Raw genomic sequence first — 21,338 nt, 5'->3', positions numbered from 1 at the left:
GAGGGTTTTGAGACATGGACCTCTAAAAATCTAAAATCAATTTACGATTTTGTCATAATTTATATTTTTTCTGTAGATACCTTTTTCTTGCCGTTTTTGAGATTTACTCCCACCCCATCCCTTTTGAAAATAGCCCGTGTACGCATTTACATGGCAAAGCCAATGTTTGTATCTGTAGTCTTACTTCTGAAGACGAAAAATTAAAATAATATGTTAAACAAAAGAAATATTTATTAATTATAAATAGACAGAATAATATTATCAACAAAAACTTCGCACATATTCACACATGAAACTTCACTCTCACTGCGAATGAGCAATTCAAACTATATTCCGATTGCTTTGCACTTGAGGCGTGTTCGGCAATGATCAACTTCGTCTTCGCGTTCAGAGGCAGCGGACAAGCGGTTCAAGTACTTCCTGTATGAATCAGATGCAAACACACTGGCAACCCTGGAACAATAAATTTTAACGTCATTTCATGGGAAAACAAAATAATAGAGTCGCTCTGAACCTAAACTTTTAACTTAAGAAAAATTTTAAACTCTTGTGACAGACCATTTCATTGACTGTTCACTTTGTAAATTCAAATGGACATTCCCTAAAAATAAGGATTGTAGCCAAAGAGTGCCTAAAACAATTTTGCCGTCAAAAACCTAATAAAATCATATCAAATTTAAAGCGGAGTAAATAATATGAATTACCCCGATGTAAATCCATTTTTGCCGCCATTTTTGATAATTTAGTTTGCCGTTTTTGTAAAAAATTGCTTGTATACCTTGTACACTGAAAAAGAGAAATTGTGAAGAAGACGTAAAACTGATTTATTTATACACAGTTTACTTATGGTTTTTTTCATCATTTAAGGGCTAGGCACACGTAGCAGATTCCGGGAACTGATTTCAGCATAGTGGACAAACGATAGCGGTAAGAAAAATTTTGTTGAAACAAAAATTTATTGCGCAAAATTTTCAAAACAGAAAATCATGGACGCACATAGTCAACTGGAGTCTATTAATAATTACTTGATTAATCTTAGCTTAGTTCTCTCAAGCTCAGTTGTCGGGTCTTTCACCAGAGATACCTCTGGTTGGCTGTTTGTTTGTATCCCTATTTTTTGGTGATGATCATGTTGAAAATCAGTGCTGATTTTGAAAATCTGTTGAAAATTTTTCAATCTCAAATCAACGCCGATTTCCTTTAAAATCGGCACTGATTTGGAAATCAGTTCCTGAAATCAGCAACATGTGCCCAGCCCTTTAGAGATGGAAATATCGATGTTGGTACTGTTCATTGCAACTAGAAGAACGGAGCAAAAACGTACTTTGGATGCACATACTCAAGTCATTTTTGTTACAAATCAACTTTACAAGTAGCGCACTAAAAGCTACGACTAACTGCTGACTAAATAAGGACAAGATTTTGAAGTCATACTCGTTTCTGTAGATGGTACCCTATTACACAATTGATAAGGTTGAAAAGTCGGCTAGAAAACGCAAGAAAAAAAAAATGAAAAGTCAACAAACAACCTGTGCGTCGCCTCAATGACCGAGTAGGCAAAGTGCCGATATTTGAGTCCGTTATTTTTAACATGAAACCAGTTTTTTATAGTTGTTAGTCAATTTGTTAAGATGTGCTTCTTTTTCTTGACCGCAAGGAATCGCTTAATTTGTGTGTCATAAGAAAATTAGGCCTTATGTGGGCTTGTAATGAAATAACAAATTCAAAGTTCAAGGGCGGGTTTTGGCAAAAAAAGCTAGGCAAGTTGCCCCTCGAAACATGACGGAAAAGACAAGTTTGTAAGCAAATACCCAGTTGTTATGTTTTTGAACTAGTTAAAAAACAAAACAAAAACGGGTGGATTCTAAAAATATTTTTTATATTAACAAAAAAAATGGTTTCCATATCTATTAGTTTAATTGGGACATGGTTTTATACAAACTTAACCCGTCCCATTCAAAACTCGACTAAGCAAAATCTCAGCGCAAGGTTCAACCCCTTGCAAAATTGAGCCCAACAAAATTCGAGGGAATGCCAGATTTTGAAGAGGTTAGAAGAAGACGATGGGGAAAATAATTCACTGATATTTAAGGCAGTGAGTTTTCTTATTATCATGAAGTTTACGTCAAAGACGTCGGTGGCAATAAAAATTGATCATGATAATAACGAAGACTGTGAGAATGACGTTTGAGTCTTGATGGATCTAGGACCGTGTGAGTAGTATCCCTCAGCCCTTTTTTCCTAGTAAAATGAAAAATCTATCGGTACTTGGGCATTATATGGGCATTTCTAAAAAGTCAAGTTTGGTTAATGCTAATGAAATAAAATAAAATAAGATGAATATATAATAGTTTATATACAAATTGGGTCTATATATTTGCAAATTATGGGGGGGGGGGGTAAAGCATTGCATATATTAAATACGTAACCTAACCTAGGTACCTTTCCCTCCCCCCTAAACCCCAAAAAACAACAGTTTAAATATCGTATACGCAATGAAAACCACGCTAAGCATTCCATTACTTTATAACGATGTCTTGAATTAACCCATCAAAACGGGCTTTTCATGACTGGTTTCCTTGTAACTGCCCATATAATGCCCAAGTACCAATTTATCATTGCCAGTTTTCCACTTCTGACGACATTAGCTTTTTACACTCTAGAAAACAAGGTGCAATTTGGACTTTCGACTCGCGGTAATTTTAAATTAAACACACAGGAAGAAGGTGAGGTTGGGCAAGTCCTCCAATGAAATTGCACAATACACCCCAAATTTTATAAAATAGGCGTAAATTTCGTATTTCACCTCCTTCCTTTTGGAATACTTCGGTATTCAGGCCTGAGAATAAGCTAGGCATTTGTCTCAGAAGACTTTTCAAAGGAAAGCGGTCAAAAATGTAAAAAAACAGTTTTTTGGCTAAGATTTTTCAGGTTTTCTCAGGGAAAGAGAATCCCTCTAGTTTTCCTTGTTTGTCGACATTCGTTATAATCAGCCAGATTCAAACCCTAAGTTGCATCTTTGTTTTCTCAACTGTAGGCCGTGATCTCATGTACACCAAGTTTTATTCTCCTAGGTTCATGGGTCTGAGGAGATAAGGATGCTGTCATGGTCGTCACCATTATCGTCGTCATAACTGTCGATATTATTGCCTGTAACATTGCTGACACTCTCGTTGTATCCTTGTCAGCTCCATCAGCATCTAAATCGCTCAAAAATGCCCCTACAAAACTGTGCCTGACAAAATCTTTTCCTTGCTCGGCACTTCCTCCATTAGTCTCTAATGGTTAGCTGCTTCCCTGCCGCGATATTTAGCTCTAATTTGGTGTTTTTTTGGTGGGTCGATTTCGGGGGGGGGGGTCGAATTTTTCTTGGAATGAGTTTTGCTGCGTTGAACTTTATAAGATTCGAGATTTTCTGGGTAGAATCTTGTGAGGATTGTGTTTTTTTTCTGAGTAGAATTTACAAAATAAGTTACCCGGTTGGAGTTCTGCATAGAATGAATTTTCAACTGCAATAGCAAATAGAAATTTATTGTGTTTTTTTTTCAATTCGAAAGAATCGACTTTTTTCGAAGTCAGTGACTTACACAAAAGGACTTAGCTCTGGGTTATCATCACATTCAAGTACTTTTATTTATTAAATAATCTGGGGGTTGGTTTATGGCAGAACTAATCAAATTTAACAAGAAGTTCACACGCTTAATTACTACAACCTAAAACTAGACAGAGTTTAACTTTGGGAACATAAAGGAACGACTTGATTGAGATGTTTCGTGTCATTTTCTTATCTCCACATATAGTTGAGATCTAATTCTAAAGCAGTACATGGGCGCCCATAAGCTGAATTCTTGGGGGGGGGGCAAACCTCGTCTAATTGGCACGTTTAATGCTATATACGAAAACAATAAGAATTCCAAATAGGGATAGGTCCTTTTATTAGACAGTGAAACGAAAATATAAAACAAAGACTCTAAATATTTCGATGACACAGTCGGTCATCATCTTCAGTAGAGTTACTGAACCGACTGTGTCATCGAAATATTTAGAGTCTTTGTTTTATATTTTCGTTTCACTGTCTAATAAAAGGACCTATCCCTATTTGGAATTCTTATTGTTTTCGTCTTAGAAAAGGCAGTGTGGTCATGGAGAATAATATTAATGCTATATAATAGAAATCTCAGAACAAAATATAAAAATAAGGCAACATCATTGAGCCAAGGGGGAGGGGCGCCCCCCGTCCCCCCCCTTATGGGCGCCCATGAAGCAGTATCTTTAAAGCAGATAACAGGTCAAGAAACACGGCATTATGAACCTATACTTTCTCTTGTTCAGCTCTTTTGACAGGGCAATGATAACGGATTTAGCAAGGGTCAACTTCTTCGTAAAATGATGTTTTTTTTTGTCATTTTTATAACAAAAGACATTTTGTTGATTTTCCCGACAGGAGATTCAGGATATTAAAAAATTTTCGGAAACAAATAAATCTGATCAAGGGCTCCATCCAAAACTGTTTATAGGAAGGTATGACCTGCAAACAATTCCTCTCGGAGCGGTGGGGACGGAGATTTGAGAGAAAAAAGTTTTGTTCTCACCAGAGAAGCGTTACTTTTTTTCCTCAAATATTACAGCATTCCATATTTTGTACGTTCAGTGAGGGACGAGGGCTGAAACCCTTCCCTTTCTGAAACCACTTTACTCCAAGGACTAGCAGTATTTCTTTTTCTCTTACAATTCTAAATAGCAATCATTGTATTCACTGACGTTTCAGCTATTTTGGGCTATGTACTACTAATAAGCTATGTAGTACTAGGGATAAAGAATCTTCCTTCTTAATATAAAAAAGGCACATACCTTTTATAACATCTGAGAGGTTAGGAGGTTAAAATTATTCATTAAAAACGAAACTGAGGGGGGGCACATTGGAAATGGGCTAAGTTGAAAGAAAAACGACCCCATTACCTCCTCAGATTGATGCCAAAGTTTGCAATGCTTTTGAGCTAAATTATTTATTTTTTTTGCAAATTTTTGAATAATTGGAAAAAATATGCGCTTACCTGAATAATGAATCTTTGTAAGAAAAGCCTTTAGAATAAGCACCAAGCTCACAGGCAATACGCTCAATACAGTCATCAGATTGTTTTACTTCTGCGTAAATCTCCTGAGCTCTCTGGGCGAGCATTCCCATGGGACTGACAGAAGCTTCGATTTCTTCTGTAAAGAAAAAAAATAATAAAAAGTAATACATTAAGTAAATACTGACTTTAAAAAGTAAATAAGAATTTGTTATCATTGAGTATCATTGAAACCGTTAGCGATTCATATAAAATTTACGTCTTATTTTTGCATTCAAAATTCCTCGTATCCTTTAAGAATACTATCGTTTTTCCGGAAAAATTTTTGTAGCCTAGTTTTCAAACTAAACCAAGTTATTTCTTCACAATCCAAGCAGTAGAGAGGGAGGGTGACAATTTTCATTTTTGTTTTCAGCAAATAATCTCTTCATTTTCAGTTCTAACTGGAAACTTTCGCTACATTAAAACATATCTTTTCATGAATAATCAGCTTAAAAACTTGAGAAAATACCTGAGAATCATGCATTGTAGACTATTAAATTTTTCAGAAGCAAATTTAACCACGCTTTTTGAGGTTTTACGGTTTTTACGTTTGTAGATATTACATTTTTTTAGGTTTTACGTTAAAGCACTTATATGACTCTTAACTATAGCCTTTACCGCGATAAGGATTTCCCTTAAGAATTGGTACCGAAAACGTTTTTACTGCCAAAACCTAACTATATATATTATTTTGCAATTAATCGTGTCAAATGCACTTAAGAACTTTCTCTGTTCCTGAACACAATAGCCAACTTCAAGAAGTTCTGATAGTTTTCCATCCTATGTATTGTGCTTTGAAGTTGAACCAGAATTCAACTTATTTTTGATAAACTTGCATTAATTTTTATAACATCGACTTGGTTAAATAACTTAAATTGGCTTCTGAACAGACCCCTTGCTGAAAACATGGCCCCGAGAGCATTTTCAGTTGACATAAATACAAATTTCAGCACGTGTCGTATATTTCAGGAACTAAAAGTAAGACGAAACAATAATCTACTTGTTTACTTTTACAGTCACTGTTGGTAATCTATATATGTATAATATTAGCCGCAATCCATTGAACTTCCCAAAAACAAAATTGCTAGGCGCCCCAAGAAGTTGTAATTGTTTTTGTCGTTTTACTAGGATGGAAAAGTGAATATAAGGCAAAAAAGTGTGTAGCCTATAGGTATTTTTTTGTAATCAAACAAAACGTTATAGTAATGTTTTTTCTTGATATTTTATATATCCTATAAAAATTAAATGACCAATATTTTTTTTAGGCAACATCTATGTGAGACATGTGACTTTAATCAAATAGCAGCGAAAGAGCAACAATTTTGAAAATATGACAACGGAGATCAGTCGTCATTATACCGCTATATTTCCTAATGACTAGTGGCCTATCTGTGTAGTCTTTTTACTGTTTTTATATTGTCTAGATTTTAACCATTGTATTTTGGCAAAAATAGCCATCACAGTCAGGCACGTACGCAGGAATTTGTTTCGGGGGGGGGCTAAATCCTTCAAACCCATTGTTCTGTGAGAAAAATCAGAAAATTATGGGAAAAAGAAAAAAATCGTGAGATTTCGGGGGGGGGGGGCGGGCCCGGAGCCCCCCCCCTGCGTACGTCCCTGATCACAGTACCAATATATAAGCAGTAACGCAAGCTCTAATCTTGTCCATTGAAAGATTTTGAGACAAACTGGGACCGAGAACTTATCCTTGGCTCAACCTTCATGTGTGGTTCCGCCAATCCAATTCTTCCAAAAAAAAAAAAATCCAATGCATGAAATATATTTACATTACTGCATATATATTTATACTGTGATAGCCAGGCTACATAGGCTTCTAGTTCAGACGTGCATTTACCCTCTCCTCTACCCAAAAATAGTAAACGTATACAAAGTTAAAATACTATAACAAGGAAAAAGATACATTCTTGGCAAGTCTCTTAGTCCTCCCTTTCGGCAAGTTTCATTGGTTCGTCACTCTCCCTCACAGGAAAAATGAATACCTGCAGCTGCCGGCGTGCCACACCTCTGTACTATCTAATTTGATATTCAATACCTTCAACATTCTGCACAATTATTTTACAAATCAAGTTTTGAGCGTTTCAGATAAAGTGAAAGCACCAATAGACAAGCCCATGCCCTGGAGGGGTAAACTTAAGACGCATCCTCACCGTCTCCAAAATAAATTTCTGAAAACACCAAAAGACCTATTGAGTTATTTTCGCCTTTTACGGTCTTCCAAAGGATAAAGTTCAAACAAAACAGGAATTATATCGTTATCTTTTGCCGTCACCTTGCTATCCAACATTTCTAAATACAAACATCTCTTGTACTTTGATCACCCCATTGGCTAGCGCTTCTCTGCTTTTTTTTATATTTATTTAATTGATGCTAAACAAAAATAGCTTTTGAAATTACGCATATGTTAAAAGTACCAACTGACAAAGAAATAAAACATGTTTCCGAAATCTGTTGTGAGTTAATGCAGAGAGAAAGTGTTATAAGTTCTGCACCTGATGTTATTATCAGCATTCTTTCTTAATATCCGGGTTTTCGACTTTTCACTCTGCTAAGATGCTCGTCACCAAAACAAATGTGAAATTATGCATTATGGTGTAAACTGTTGGTCTGGGGTCTCACGAGTTAAAGAATTTACACAAGACCGACCTGAATCCTTGACTCGAGTTCAATATTTTGAAAGAGCAAACCAAAACGATGAATCCCAAATTTTGCCTATTCTCAGAATTTAGTCTCTTGTTTACTTATGTTACACTAATCCGTTGAGGTTTACAATAAAATTTCTTAATAATATCCTAAAAAGAAAAAAGAGCTTTTAGGATCGGACCAAAATAATTTATGTTGAAGCTTGATTGAGAAGTCTAAAAGCTCAAATGAATCGCCACATATTCTTGACGTGGTCAAAACCACTGCACCTTGTTCAATGCTCAGTAGGGAACCTTCCACTTCTGAAGGGACCTTCCTCAACTGGGAAATTTGCAGTCGTGCCATCAAGGAATAGTGTAAACAAGTATAGCATACAAGTTTTTATCAATAGCATGAAAAACTCAATGAAGTATTTCCTACTCAACCAGACAAGGTTCTATCCAGGATTTTTGTTCAGAGGGGGGTAAAAAATTAACAAAACGCATCAAAAATTTGTTAATATATATTTTTGTCACTTTCTCACGACTCGGACAAAAATTCGGAGAGAGGGAGGGTAAAACCGGTATCCCCCCTGGATACGGCTTTGCAACCAGGAGTCGGGCCAGCAAGAATGTTCTCATTCATTAACTATGAGGATCTTTGGTTCATATTGGCTGAAAAGACAGCACACACACTGAAGCGCGGCCGCGGACTGATATATGGAAGTGATAGAGATCTTTGGCGAGCGACTGGTCCTGAGTTATTTTAACGCGCCACATGTTTTGTTTCTGATACAAGTTCCGTAAAAGACAACACATCTATAAGATACCTTAAATAGACAATATAATATCATGCAAGCAAGTGCAAAAAAACTTCGTATTTTTATTGCAGTGTTCAGTGGTGTCAATTCACAGAAATTAGGGGGGGGATGTGTTTTACAAAACCGAGGAGGTGGCACTTTAATTTTTTCAATGATAATACCAAAATAAAGATATTTTTAACACCTAAGGGGCAAAAAATCTCGGTGCGCAAGTACCCTCCCGACCACCGGCAGATTCAGGGTGCTAGGGAGGGGGGGGGGCAGTCCCCCAGGAGTTTATCTGGCACCCTCATTCTTTGTTGTTTTTTCCGTTTTTCACTCTTTTCTAAAAATAGGTTTGTCAATTTGGTCAATTATTGTCACACTTGTCACATTGCCCTCCCCAAAAAGTTTGCTCTAGATCCTGCTCCCGACTAACGCTACTAGCTGGATTACAAAAACACTTGATTTGTATATGTTGTAACTCAGATCCGTTAATTGTTTCGTGAGTTAACCGATACGCGAGTAAGGAGCTCAATTAAGAAAAAAAGACTTTAATTTACCAAATGTAGTCAACACGTCTGATCTTGAAACGATTTTGATTACCGAGTCAGTTCATATTATGATTTTAATTTTGTTTGAACAATTTGTAAACTCTAGACCTAAAATTCAAGTTTTAATAAATTAGTCTACAAAAGTATGTATACCATGCTCAAAAGCGAAGAAAAGGAGGGAAATACTGACAGTATCTAATATGTTGAAAGACATTCTACAGGCTATAACCAAAAAGATTAAAATAATTCTGTTAACTTGCTTAAAAAAAGAAGGAAACTCAGATTTCATTTGGCTATAGTAATCCGAAAAATAGTGCCTTTTCTTGAGAAAGATATGAGCCTTGGAGCGACTCAAGAACCAAATTAAAATTTGAAGCCATTAATCAAACTGAGCCTCATTTTTGCACGTTAAAAAGAAAATGTTTATAAATAATAATTAAATTAGGCCTACCTCAAATTGGGGAATACTAAATTAGTCATGAATACCATTTAGATTTTTAAAAGCCATTTTGACTGACTATAGTAGGCTAATACACAAAATAAACAAAATATGTACATCTTTTCCGGAAGATATTGATACATTACAGTGAAAGGCAACACTCCAATTTGTTTCAATTTTCCCCGTCGTTTGTTTCATCAAGGGGGAACTGACCTAGTTGTATAATCAACTGTTACAGCTATATCGCAGTAAATAAATAAATGACCAAAAATGATTTCATGATGATAAGACAGGGGAGGGGTCGTATTATGTTAACTTTGAAATTGCGTCCAAATTTGAATTCTTGTTAATTTTGAAATTCGGTGGTATGCTGTCAAAGTTTATTGTTTCAAGGAAAATTGGCAAACATAGTCCATATTTCTGGATTTAATGATTTTAAAACAGTTGAAACGCTTATTGAAATACTATCATTTTCTTATTGAATATACTGAAAATTTATTGAATACTATTTTCAATAATTATTTTCAATGCTTTGAAAATAGTATTAAAAATACTACTTTCAATGCTTATTGAAAATACTCTTATTTAGTAAACACTATTATCAAGAATGCCACATAACTGAAATATTTTCTGCCTAACTTATTTTTTGTGATGGTATTACTTAATATTGCCGATCAATATTTTGTTGTTGCGGGATAACGATGACCAACAGTTATGGTCTCGTAACCCAAAAAGGTTTGCAAATAACATTTTTCAGTGAAAACACCCAACAAATTAATTTGTTTGGGAGTCCTAATCCTGGGTACTAAATTTCAAATTTGGAAATCTAAACCTGGAAGTTAAATACAAAATTCAATACTATTAAAACTTTAAAAAGTCATAGGAAGCCGATTCGGAGGTTAATTGTTTTATATTAGAAAATATTTAAATCCAGACGATAGTTTTTTTTTTGCCAAGTCGTTTACGACTTCGTTTAAGTCTTTTTACGATAGTTTCTTTTTGCAAAAACTTTTGGAGTCCTGACAGAACGTCTTAAACTTAACTGATTGGATTCCGGATAACATCGTCAATTAAGTGCATCTTTCAAAATAAGGTATGCTTCTTTTAAAACATTTTTGAAAGAAAATCCAAGTACACCTGTAAAGAAGTCAAATTCTTAAAATTAGAAGTCTACATAATTGGGAAGGTCCAGAAGACTAAGATACATAACAGGAACCTCATAACTGTCGTTTCTTATAATAAAAATCAATGAGACAACAAAGCAGTTGTGATGAAAACAAGCGTTTTTTAATTCGTTAGCGTTCGATCATTAAGAAGAGTGACAATTCACAAAAATGTAGGGGAGGACAAGCTTTTTTCGAATTACTTTAATGAAAATACAAAAAAGTTAATTTTCAAAACCGAGGGAGGGGCAGTTACCCCTTTTTCCCTGCCCGCCTCCTTGATCGTCAAACATTTCCAATTAAAAACAAAACTTAAAAGGGCTCTGAAACGAAGAAAACAATTCCAAACATTTTAATACAAGAACCATCAACGATAAAAAAAAAAGGTAAAACAATATTGGGTGATAGTGTACAATAGAGGAAATGATAAAATAAACTACCAGACTACAATAATAATAATAAAAAAATAAGAAAATGTTCGTGTGTTTATCGTTTTATTGTCATTACTTTTAATTTTTTTGTGCAATTATATTTTTAGATCATGCAGATGAGTAATGAAAAAACCGTAACTTTCATTTACTGTTCTGTATCCCTTAATTACGCATACTATGCAAAGTTGAACTTTTATGGAACGAAGGTATTTGCTTAAGAAATCTTTAGCGAAAATTGAACTTTCCTCTTTGTTATGGTGTACTTGGAATGGATTGCTTACCGTCAATTTCTTCACCGTCAATAGATCTCCTTCTCCTTCTTCTACCGGCAGCAAATGGGAAGACGGCTGCGATTGCGGCAACTGCGGCAACTGCTGAGGCAGCACTTGCAGCCACAGCACCTCGTGAAAAGCGAGCGCTACCTGGGCTATAAAAGAAAAAATACCCGATTAGAAACATAACTGACCAGAAAATAGGCAACGTCTTTTGAGGGAAAAAGGAGAAGCAACGGTGCTAGGATGTTTGAAAAGAAAAAAGTCGGGAGAATTAGCTATCATGGGTGAAAATTAAAAATTTAATACCTAAATGATAAGTCGTATATATTTCATTTTATCAATTTTTCCTAATTGACAAGAAAATGAAAAAGGATTCCCTAATAAATTTTTATGCAAAATGGCACCTGCAGAGCCAGATATACGCCACAGAAGAGAAGAGAGACAACCGAGGTTGGAAGGAAAAGTGTTTTGTTGTTTTAGGCCATAGTTTATAGCCAGAGGGAGTTGTCCTTCCCTGCAAAACGTGACATAAAAAAAAAAAAAAAAAAAAATTAAAATAGAAAAAATGAGAAATACTCCTGTTTAAAACTGTCGGTAGTAATTGCCTTCCGTTCTGGAAGATTTTCCAGTGGTACTCTTGCCTGCAAAGGCGCAAAAAATGGGATAAATAAAAAAAACAATTTTCTTCAGGAGCAAAAATAATTTGACATTTTTCTTCTCGAAGTCAGAACGTTCAGATCAAATGAGCGTCCTTCGGACCTAGTTAACTGAAGAACTGTCAGTCAAATCTATTTAACAAATCAATTTAGCGTGGAAATCTGATCCCAAAATAAGTACAAATAACTCAACCAATATTCAGTTGTTTGCCCTTTTGTATCACTTTGGATATAATTTTGCAAAGTAAATAAAAATGCAATGGTTTGGTTTTTGAGGCTTCGTTAAAATCAAAAATAGACTTTTCAGTTGAACATACTGAACTGACACAATTCTGCTAAGATAGCAAAACTATTGTCGAGGCACGTATGATTGAAAGCAATGACTTTTTCTTTCCACATCAAGGTCGTCATTTGTTCAGGATAAGGAAAATCTTCATGTATTCAATATATGGAAAAATAACAACTTTTGCTGAAGAGAAATTAATTTAGGACTAATCTACTGGTCATGTGAGCAAATAATACCACAAGAAATGACAATTTTTTATCACAAAAGAGGTAAATTTAAAGATCGGTAGAAAAAAGTAGATGATTTACAAGAAATTGTCGTAATAGGCACAGGCGTATCCAGGACTTTTGTTCGGGAGGTGGAGGCGTATTTTATCCAGAAGGTCTTACAAAAAAAACTTAAAAAAAGATCAAAAATGTGTTTATATGCAATTTTGCTACATTTTTACGAGTTATACGAAAATTTCGAGGGGAAGGGGGATTAAGCCTGGTTGCCTCTTCTTTCTGGATATGGCCTTGGTAATAGGAACTAATATTTCTGACATTTAAAATACAAAAGAAGATTATTTTCTTTGTAGATATCTTCTTAGGAAACCAGTTGAGATTTCTTGGTATTGTACATTTGAAGTTTCAGCCGTAAAGTATAAATTGCGATTCCTTTTTTGCAATGTTGTAAATAGTTGTGGCATATCCTAGGCTTTGCTCTTCTAGTGTGGATACTGTTCTCTCTTACTTGTCATGTAAAATAGGAGGTGATTTTACCGTTTTCTCTTAAGTGCTTAAAATTTGTTAAAGCACTTTTTCGAAGAAAAAAAACGCCAAATCAAATGGCTTATCCTGGCTTCGTAAGAGAGAGCCTTATATAAATAATATATATATATATATATATATATATATATATATATATATATATATATATATATATATATATATATATATATATATATATATATATATATATATATATATATATATATATATATATATATATATATATATATATATATATATATATATATATATATATATATAAAGACTTGTTTTACCTGATTGGCATGTAAAATGGATCTACCCTAGGCTCATCCGGCTGCATCCTCAATTAACAAAAATCACGTTGTACGATTTTTGCCACATCATCACCAGCCCAGTTGGTACACCAGCTGCGTTGCAATATGTCAGCCAATACAAAAATTTCAATATTACCCCTCCCCCCACCAAAAAAAGGAATCTTTTGAGCGTACATGTTCTCCAAGATCCCGTGTTTCCATTTATACCTTTTACATTTTAAAGGATATAATAGACTTTTGGGCATAACAGAATCTTTTTCAACCTGTGCTTAACGCATTAGCTGGTTTGCATAAGAAAAGACGCAGCTATGTAAAGAGAGCTTTGGTTTAGTGTATGCTTATTTACGTGTTTCAAAATAAAGCAAATGTTTTTATTGCCATTAGATCAAGGATCATTTAATCTTACATTTAGAAAACACTATTTCTGCCGTTTTAACAAACCTTTCCAATTAGTTCATTGAAATCGTTATAATCGATCATCTTTCGATTGACACGGACTAGACCAACCGAAAATATAGATACTATTCCTTCTTAGAAGGGCAGGACAGTAAACGTCAGGAAAAACCTCCACGAATATTCAGCATGTGCCTCAAAAACCAAGACGGCGAATAGGTTCTAACTCAGAAGTTAAGAAGTACTAAAGGAATTTAATAGAACATTCAAGATTTTACACAATCAATTAATTGGCATGATATATTACAAGTGAGACGTAACTGTCTTAGAGATAGAGTAATATTATAACTTTTTCCCTCAATTACGAGTCAGTATCCGCATGCCAGAATTTCCTATTTAATATTCCTGGCAACATGTTTTGCCAGGGTCAGCTTTACCTGAATTTCCGGATTGATTTCTAAAATATAGGTTACTTTCATTTTCTGATCTTGCAACAAGCAAAAACAATAAACTTATAAAATAAAACAATAAAGATTTCAACAATGATTCATGATCAAAACGCTAATTATTGTATTTTAGAAAGAATTAAAATTAATCATACCACTTCATAAGCTATTTAAGGAAAAGAATTGGACAAAATCTTGACTGTACTGTCCTTGTGGTGAAATAGAGGGCATCGAAATAAATTCTGGACAAAATATTAACTATTTTGATTTTGAAAAAAAATAACAGTACTAGTTCATAAGCTATTTGAGGAAAACAAGAATAAACAATATTGGATATACGTAATTTTTTTTTTTTTTTTTAGCGGATCTGTAAACAGGAAGTGCTTTCTTGGGAGTCATAATGACTCTTGAATACTTGAATTGAACATCAAGTATTTTGCAGTAGGCATCAAGACATGGCTAATTGTAGAAAGAGAAAAGCCGAGACAGATATTCCAGGTGATTGAGAGGCAAATGTTTAAATGGCTGCACGGATAAATGGGGGGAGTCAGTATGAATCTCTAAGAAATTGCGCCAGTTTCTTTTATTTTTGTACAGTTTTATCGGCTTTGGTATATAATATGCATATTTAAACTGTTAAATTCATGTGAATGATAAAAACCGGTAGAAGGGGATGAATAAAGAATACCCTCACCTTAATCCTCAATATTTAAAATAGAGATAACCATGCCTGCAAATAGGTGGGGTAATAGAAGGGAATCCGCCCTCTGGAGACTGGTCTTAAGACCTCACCTCATGAAAAATGCTTTCATCCTCCTCCCTCCAAGTCAGATTTGTTTGAATCTATGCAGTTAACCATTGTATTATGTCCTGATTCTAATGTTCGACACATGTCTGATTCCAACATTTGACGCATGTATACCGTTAGATGCATGAAACAGCAACAAAATCAACAAACCCTGCTTAAACAAGGGCCGTAGCCAGGTACTAGAGGAGAGAAGGGGGCCGTGGTTCAATTAAACTGACAGAATGAGATTCAGTTTGAATAAGAGGAGGGGACTGAAAGCGTATATATTAAAAAATAACTAACATGCACCCCAGAAACATAGTAGCATATATTTTGAATGATTTTCTGTCTAATATCTTTATATAATACCTGCTACTGTAGCAATTGCGTCCCCGTCCTCCCTGATGGGGTCGGATAAACCCATAGGCTGTATACAAAAGTTTGGTGGTCCTGTTCGTTTATATTAATGTTTGTATTGTTTTTCATCCGCGATTGGTTGATAGTTCAAAATAATACTAATTTGAAAAAAAAAATCACACAAGACAACAAAAACGACATACATTTTGTGTCTCTCGTTCTTTTATACAAACCTAGAGGGAGGAACAAGGATTAAAAATAAGGATGCTAAACCAAATAGGTAGGCCTAATCCAACTCTTCTTTTAAACAAATGTCGGTACTTCTGCATTATATGTTACACCCCGCTATATACCGTATAAAAAGTAAAAGTAAGAATGACTGCACTAGACCCTTAAGGTCCAAACCGGCGGTGCTGATCTCCGTTTCGTGGCCCTTCAGCCAGGAAGTGCAATGGGGGGTTGGGGGCCAGCCATCCTGCGCTTTCGCACACCCTTTCTGCTTACATTCCCCAGATTTCTCCAGGTACCCATTTAGAGCTGGGTCGACTCTGGCTGAGCTTACAGTGTCACAACACTGACACTCGTCCCAAACCAAATAACCGGCCACGCCAGGAATCGACCCCGTGCCCCTTGGACAAAGAGTTCTCAACCCAGCGCTTGTCCACTTAGCCAGGACGGCTAAGTGACGGGATATACTGTATAGGGAAATACTAAAGGAAACCAGTCAAACGGGTATTTGCAAGAGATAAATGGATCGCAAAGCGTGGTTTGTCATTGCGTTTACAATATTTAATCTATTGTTTTTTGGGGTTTGGGAGGGAGGTACCTAGTTTAGGCTAGGTTACGTATTTAATATATACTCTGCTTTACCCCCACCCCCCACCCTTAATGTGCAAATATATAGCCCAAATTTGTCTCTAAACTATTATATATTCATCCTATTTTATTTTATTTAATTAACATTAACCAAACTTGACTTCTTTCGTGTGTACCATATAATGCATAAGTACCCAAATTTCGTGTTTTGCTTGCATAAGATGAAATTTGTATTTGCAGCCAAGGGCGAGACACAAAAAAGTGTAGTTCCAAAATCATATTGTACCAAGGAAAACCTAATAGAAATACCATTAAGAAAGAAAACGAAAAAAAATAGGGTTTTTAAAGGCCAAACGAAAATACTGAAGAAACACACAAAGCTAATATTTCGAGAGAACAGCCGCCTCTCTTCTTCAGCGCGAAAAAAATAATATAAACTAGGAAAGTGCCAAAGAAAAAAAAAAAAAAACACGGAAAGTCAACAAAACCAATTAAAAACTAATAAAAAACAGCCAGAAATTAAAAGATAAATAAAATTCAATAAAAGACAAAATTACAAGGATTAAAGTCAAATACCTAACAACCATAAAGTGAGTCATTCGCCAATATCCGTGATTTGCACAGAATCCTAAAATTCTGACCTGCCATCGGCGGATGCAAGCGAACCATCTTTTATCATTTTCTTTCTTTATGTTATGGCAGGCCAATGTGGTTTAAGAAATTATCTTAATAGAAATACTCTCGTATATAAAGTTTGCCTTGCGTATTTAAGTTTGAACGGACCATAATAACACAGTACAAACAAATTTAAATAACCTGATACCTTTTCCGAAGTAAAATTAGGACCAACTAGTTTCGAAAATTGAACTGAGGGGTGAGACAATCGATGATGAATATATGCTGTCTACTGACGAGGAAGGCAAAAGAGCAGTATAGCATCCATATTTTTTCTTTACGAAAAAAACATCGTAATATCACGGCGACAAATTCAGAGAAAGTTAACACAAATACAGGCTGCGGTGTATTGATCAAACAGTTCGTGGCAACGAACTGTAAGTAAGGAGCGACCCGGCTCAATCGTAACCGAAACTCTAAAAAACGGAATTTTGATACATAAAAACATAAAAAGATACATAAAAAGAATCAGATTTTAATTCTGATTTCAAATATATAAGTTTCATCAAGTTTAGTCCTACCCATCAAAAGTTAAGCGCCTGAGAAAATTTGCCTGATTTTCGAAAAAAGGGGGAAACACCCCCTAAAAGTTATAGAACCTCAATAAAATCCTAACATCAGATTCAGCGCATCAGAGAACCCCACTGTTAGAGGTTTCAAGCTCCTATCTGCAAAAATGTGGAATTTTGTATTTTTTGCCAGAAGAAAGATCACGGATACAAGTTTATTTGTTTTTTTGTTGTTTTTTTCCCAGGGGTGATCGTATCGACCCAGTGTTCCTAGAATATCGTGGGAGGGCTCATTCAAACAGAAATTCTGGTGCCCTTTATAAGTGAAAAGTGAAAAGTTCTGGTGCCCTTTATAAGTGAAAAAAATGGAGGGAAACTAGGCCCCCTCCCACACTAATTGTTTTCCCAAAGTCACCCGATCAAAATTTTGAGATAGGCATTTTGTTCAACATAGTCGAAAACATAATAACTATGTCTTTTAGGACGACTTAATCTTCCAAAGTCCCCGGGGGAAGGGCTGAAAGTCATGAACTTTACCCAATGTTTACATATAGTTTGGGTTATTGGGAAGTATACGGACATTTTCCGGGGGGATTTTTTCTGGTTGTTGGAGGGGGGATGATTCAGGGGTGGTGGGAGGATCTTTCCACGGAGGAAGTTTTCATGGGGGAAGGGACATTTTTATGAATGGGGCGCCGGATTTCTGACTATTATTTAAAAAAAAAACATCAGAAATTAAATAAAAAAAAAGTTTTTTAACCGAGAGTAAGGAGCAATATTAAAATGTAAAACAAACCGAAATTTTTAGGCATATGATTGAGTTTGCTCCCTAGTCAATACCTCGTTCTTTAAGCCAAAGATTTTTTAGTAGTTTCATAAGAGCTATTTATTCTAATTAACGGCCTTTGTGATTAAGGGGTAATTTTTAAAGAATTGGAACAAAATTCGAACTTTATCGTAAAAAGCGAGGTATTTACTAGGCGGTGAACCCCCTAATATAGGTATTAAAAATATATGAATATAGAAGTTCGTTACGTAAGTTAATTCGTAAGTTACGTATATTTGTTACTAATAAAAACGTTCGTAAATAAAATTAAACAACTTTCGAGAAAGCCATTTAACCAAATAAAAGTAAAATGAATATGCAAATTTTGTATTAAATATTCTTGTACGGTGAGCTAAAATAAAAACCGGCATTGATTCAAAAACATTCAAAAATTAAAAACAAAAACAAGTTTTTTTTAACTGAAAGTAAGGAGAGACATTAAAACTTACGAACAGAAATTATTCCGTATATGAAAGGGGCTGTCCCCTCCTCAACGCCTCGCTCTTTACGCTAAAGTTTTATATTGTTTTAAAAATAAAGTTGTGAGACAGAGTCAAACTTTAGCGTAATGAGCGAGGCGTTGAGGAGGGGACAGCCCCTTTCATATACGGAATAGTTTGTTCGTTTTAAGTTTTAATGTCGCTCCTTACTTTCAGTTAAAAAAGCTGTTTTTTTTTACTTAATTATTGTAAAAAGGACTGCTGTATTGTTAGCATATTGCCATTTAATTTGCAAAGTGGGAGTGTCGTGTTAGAACTTGGGATAAAGACATTTTTTCGAGTCTTTTTGTATGTCTAATCAAAACAATAGTTTTCTACTGGGAAAGACATGGGAAGAAAAAATATCACATAAGAAAGAAAAAATATCAGTCAGTAATAAATGCTATATTTGAATATTCGATACTTAAAAGATGCTCTATGGATTTTTTATACTCTTTTTTTCAAGCAAAATACTTTTTTACTTCATAAAAAATTCCATACCATTCAGGTGAGGCCGTATCCAGGATATTTTTCGGGGAGGGAGGGTATTTTTTTTGGGTCGATCTTTTGCAAAAAAATAAAAAATATGTAAAAAAATTATTTATCTTGCGCGCCCCCTCCCCCAATTTTTTTGGAATTCGGGAAAATTTTCGCCGAAGGCGAAAATTTTGGCAGAAATTTTACAAAATCGGCCTAAAAGAACTAAAAGAAAAGAAATTTTATTTTACTAAAAGAAATTTTAGTAAAATGAATATGCGAATTTTGTATTAAATATTCTTGTACGGTGAGCTAAAATAAAAACTTGCATTGATTCAAAAACATTCAAAAATTAAAAACAAAAACAAGTTTTTTAACTGAAAGTAAGGAGAGACATTAAAACTTAAAACGAACAGAAATTATTCCGTATATGAAAGGGGCTGTCCCCTCCTCAACGCCTCGCTCTTTACGCTAAAGTTTTATATTGTGTTAAAAATAAAGTTGTGAGACAGAGTCAAACTTTAGCGTAATGAGCGAGGCGTTGAGGAGGGGACATCCCCTTTCATATACGGAATAGTTTGTTCGTTTTGAGTTTTAATGTCACTCCTTACTTTCAGTTAAAAATGCTTGTTTTTTTTATTTAATTAGTGTAAAAAGGACTGCTGTATTGTTAGCATATTGCCATTTAATTTGCAAAGTGGGAGTGTCGTGTTAGAACTTGGGATAGACATTTTTTCGAGTCTTTTTGTATGTCTAATCAAATCAATAGTTTTCAACTGGGAAAGACATAGGAAGAAAAATATCACATAAGAAAGAAAAAATATCAGTCAGTAATAGATGCTATATTTGAATATTCGATACTTAAAAGATGCTCTATGGATTTTTTATGCTCTTCTTTTCAATCAAAATACTTTTTTACTTCATGAAAAATTCCATACCATTCAGGTGAGGCCGTATCCAGGATATTTTTCGGGGAGGGAGGGTATTTTTTTGGGTCGATCTTTTACAAAAAAATAAAAAATGTGTAAAAAATTTATTTTTCTTGCGCGCCCCCTCCCCCAATTTTTTTTGGAATTCGGGAAAATTTTCGCCGAAGGCGAAAATTTTTACTGAAATTTTACAAAATCGGCCGAAATTTAGCAAAATTCTTGATTTCTGCAGAAAATTTGGCATAAATCAGGTAGCAATTCGGTAAAATTTTGCAAAATCTGCCGAAATTTAGCAAAATTCTTGATTTTTGCAGATAATTCGGCACAAATCGGTTAGCAATTTAGTAAAATTTACGAAGATCGCGCCCCAATAAAATTAGCCTCAGGACGCCCCTGGTTCCCATTAGTGGGGTCTTTATCATGGTGGTGATCATTACATTTGGAAAAGCTTTGGATGGGGAAACGATTGACCCTATTCTTTTGTTATTGCTGAGTTTATTTCAAAACAGGCCATGCAAAGGAATGTAACCCTTAATTGAATTATAGGCCTCATCATTCAATGCTATTTATCAGCGTTATTAATCGAATAAAGCTTATGAAGAATTGGAACAAGATAGGATGGAAGTAGACACACAATCGTCTCCGAATATGTATAGCCTGCTTACCTGAAAAATCCACGAATTCGGTTAAGCAAAGACTCGTCATCAACTCCTTGAATAGAAGCTGAATTATGAGAATATTCAAGAGCTGCTAAGTAGCTATCCTGACCAGCAAAGCCCTGTCTAGCAATCTGACGATCTACTGGTGCTACTTGGCTAGGCTGTTGGCCTCTTACGGCCAAATGGGATCCTGTCTGGACTTCATTCATGGGGGCACTTATCACAGCCCCAACTGCTAGGGCGCAAATTATGAGCACTTTCATTTCGTACACTGCGTTGAGATTGTGGTGTTTAGAAGTCAACTGAGCTAGCGGAGAAGTTACTATCGGTTGCATATAATCCTCTGTCGGGCAGCAGCCTTCAGTTTTCTAGCTTTAGGGCGATGTTAACAAGTAGGTCAAATTCGAGTCCAATGTGTGCAAAATTCTTTGGGCTTGGGATTTTCTCGCGTCATCAAGCAGGTAGATTAAACTCATTGAAAGTCATTGGAAAGGTATGTTATGTTCTTTGGATAAAAAAAAGTATTTCCATTGCGCTGATTATCAAAGTCTTTATTTATACG

General features: G+C 35.0%; 1 protein-coding gene across 1 annotated transcript; it reads right to left on the bottom strand.

Moving 5' to 3' along the window:
* Positions 1-213: 213 nt before the first annotated feature.
* Positions 214-21,111, bottom strand: LOC148939383 (uncharacterized). The gene is made up of 4 exons (XM_089106623.1): positions 20,783-21,111; positions 11,422-11,567; positions 5,055-5,211; positions 214-453 (listed from the first exon to the last, which is right to left on the bottom strand). Exons 1-4 carry the CDS (start codon positions 21,109-21,111, stop codon positions 327-329), a joined length of 759 nt encoding a protein of 252 aa, XP_088962749.1. The 3' UTR covers positions 214-326.
* Between the last annotated feature and the right edge of the window lie 227 nt (positions 21,112-21,338).

Source organism: Artemia sp. Qi Xiang Cuo, chromosome 21 (genome assembly GCF_049724085.1).
Source record: "Artemia sp. Qi Xiang Cuo chromosome 21, ASM4972408v1, whole genome shotgun sequence".
NCBI classification, from domain to species: domain Eukaryota; kingdom Metazoa; phylum Arthropoda; class Branchiopoda; order Anostraca; family Artemiidae; genus Artemia; species Artemia sp. Qi Xiang Cuo.
This window is presented reverse-complemented; position numbering and strand designations above follow the sequence as displayed.

Bases quoted from the DNA above. Each gene is read 5' to 3' on its own strand.
- LOC148939383 (XM_089106623.1), bottom strand. From the start codon at position 21,111: ATGCAACCGATAGTAACTTCTCCGCTAGCTCAGTTGACTTCTAAACAC. The intron at 5,212-11,421 runs GTAAGCAATCCA...TTTTCTTTACAG, and splicing joins TGACGGTGAAGAAATTGACG to AAGAAATCGAAGCTTCTGTC. The intron at 454-5,054 runs GTAAGCGCATAT...TTATTGTTCCAG, and splicing joins TACAAAGATTCATTATTCAG to GGTTGCCAGTGTGTTTGCAT.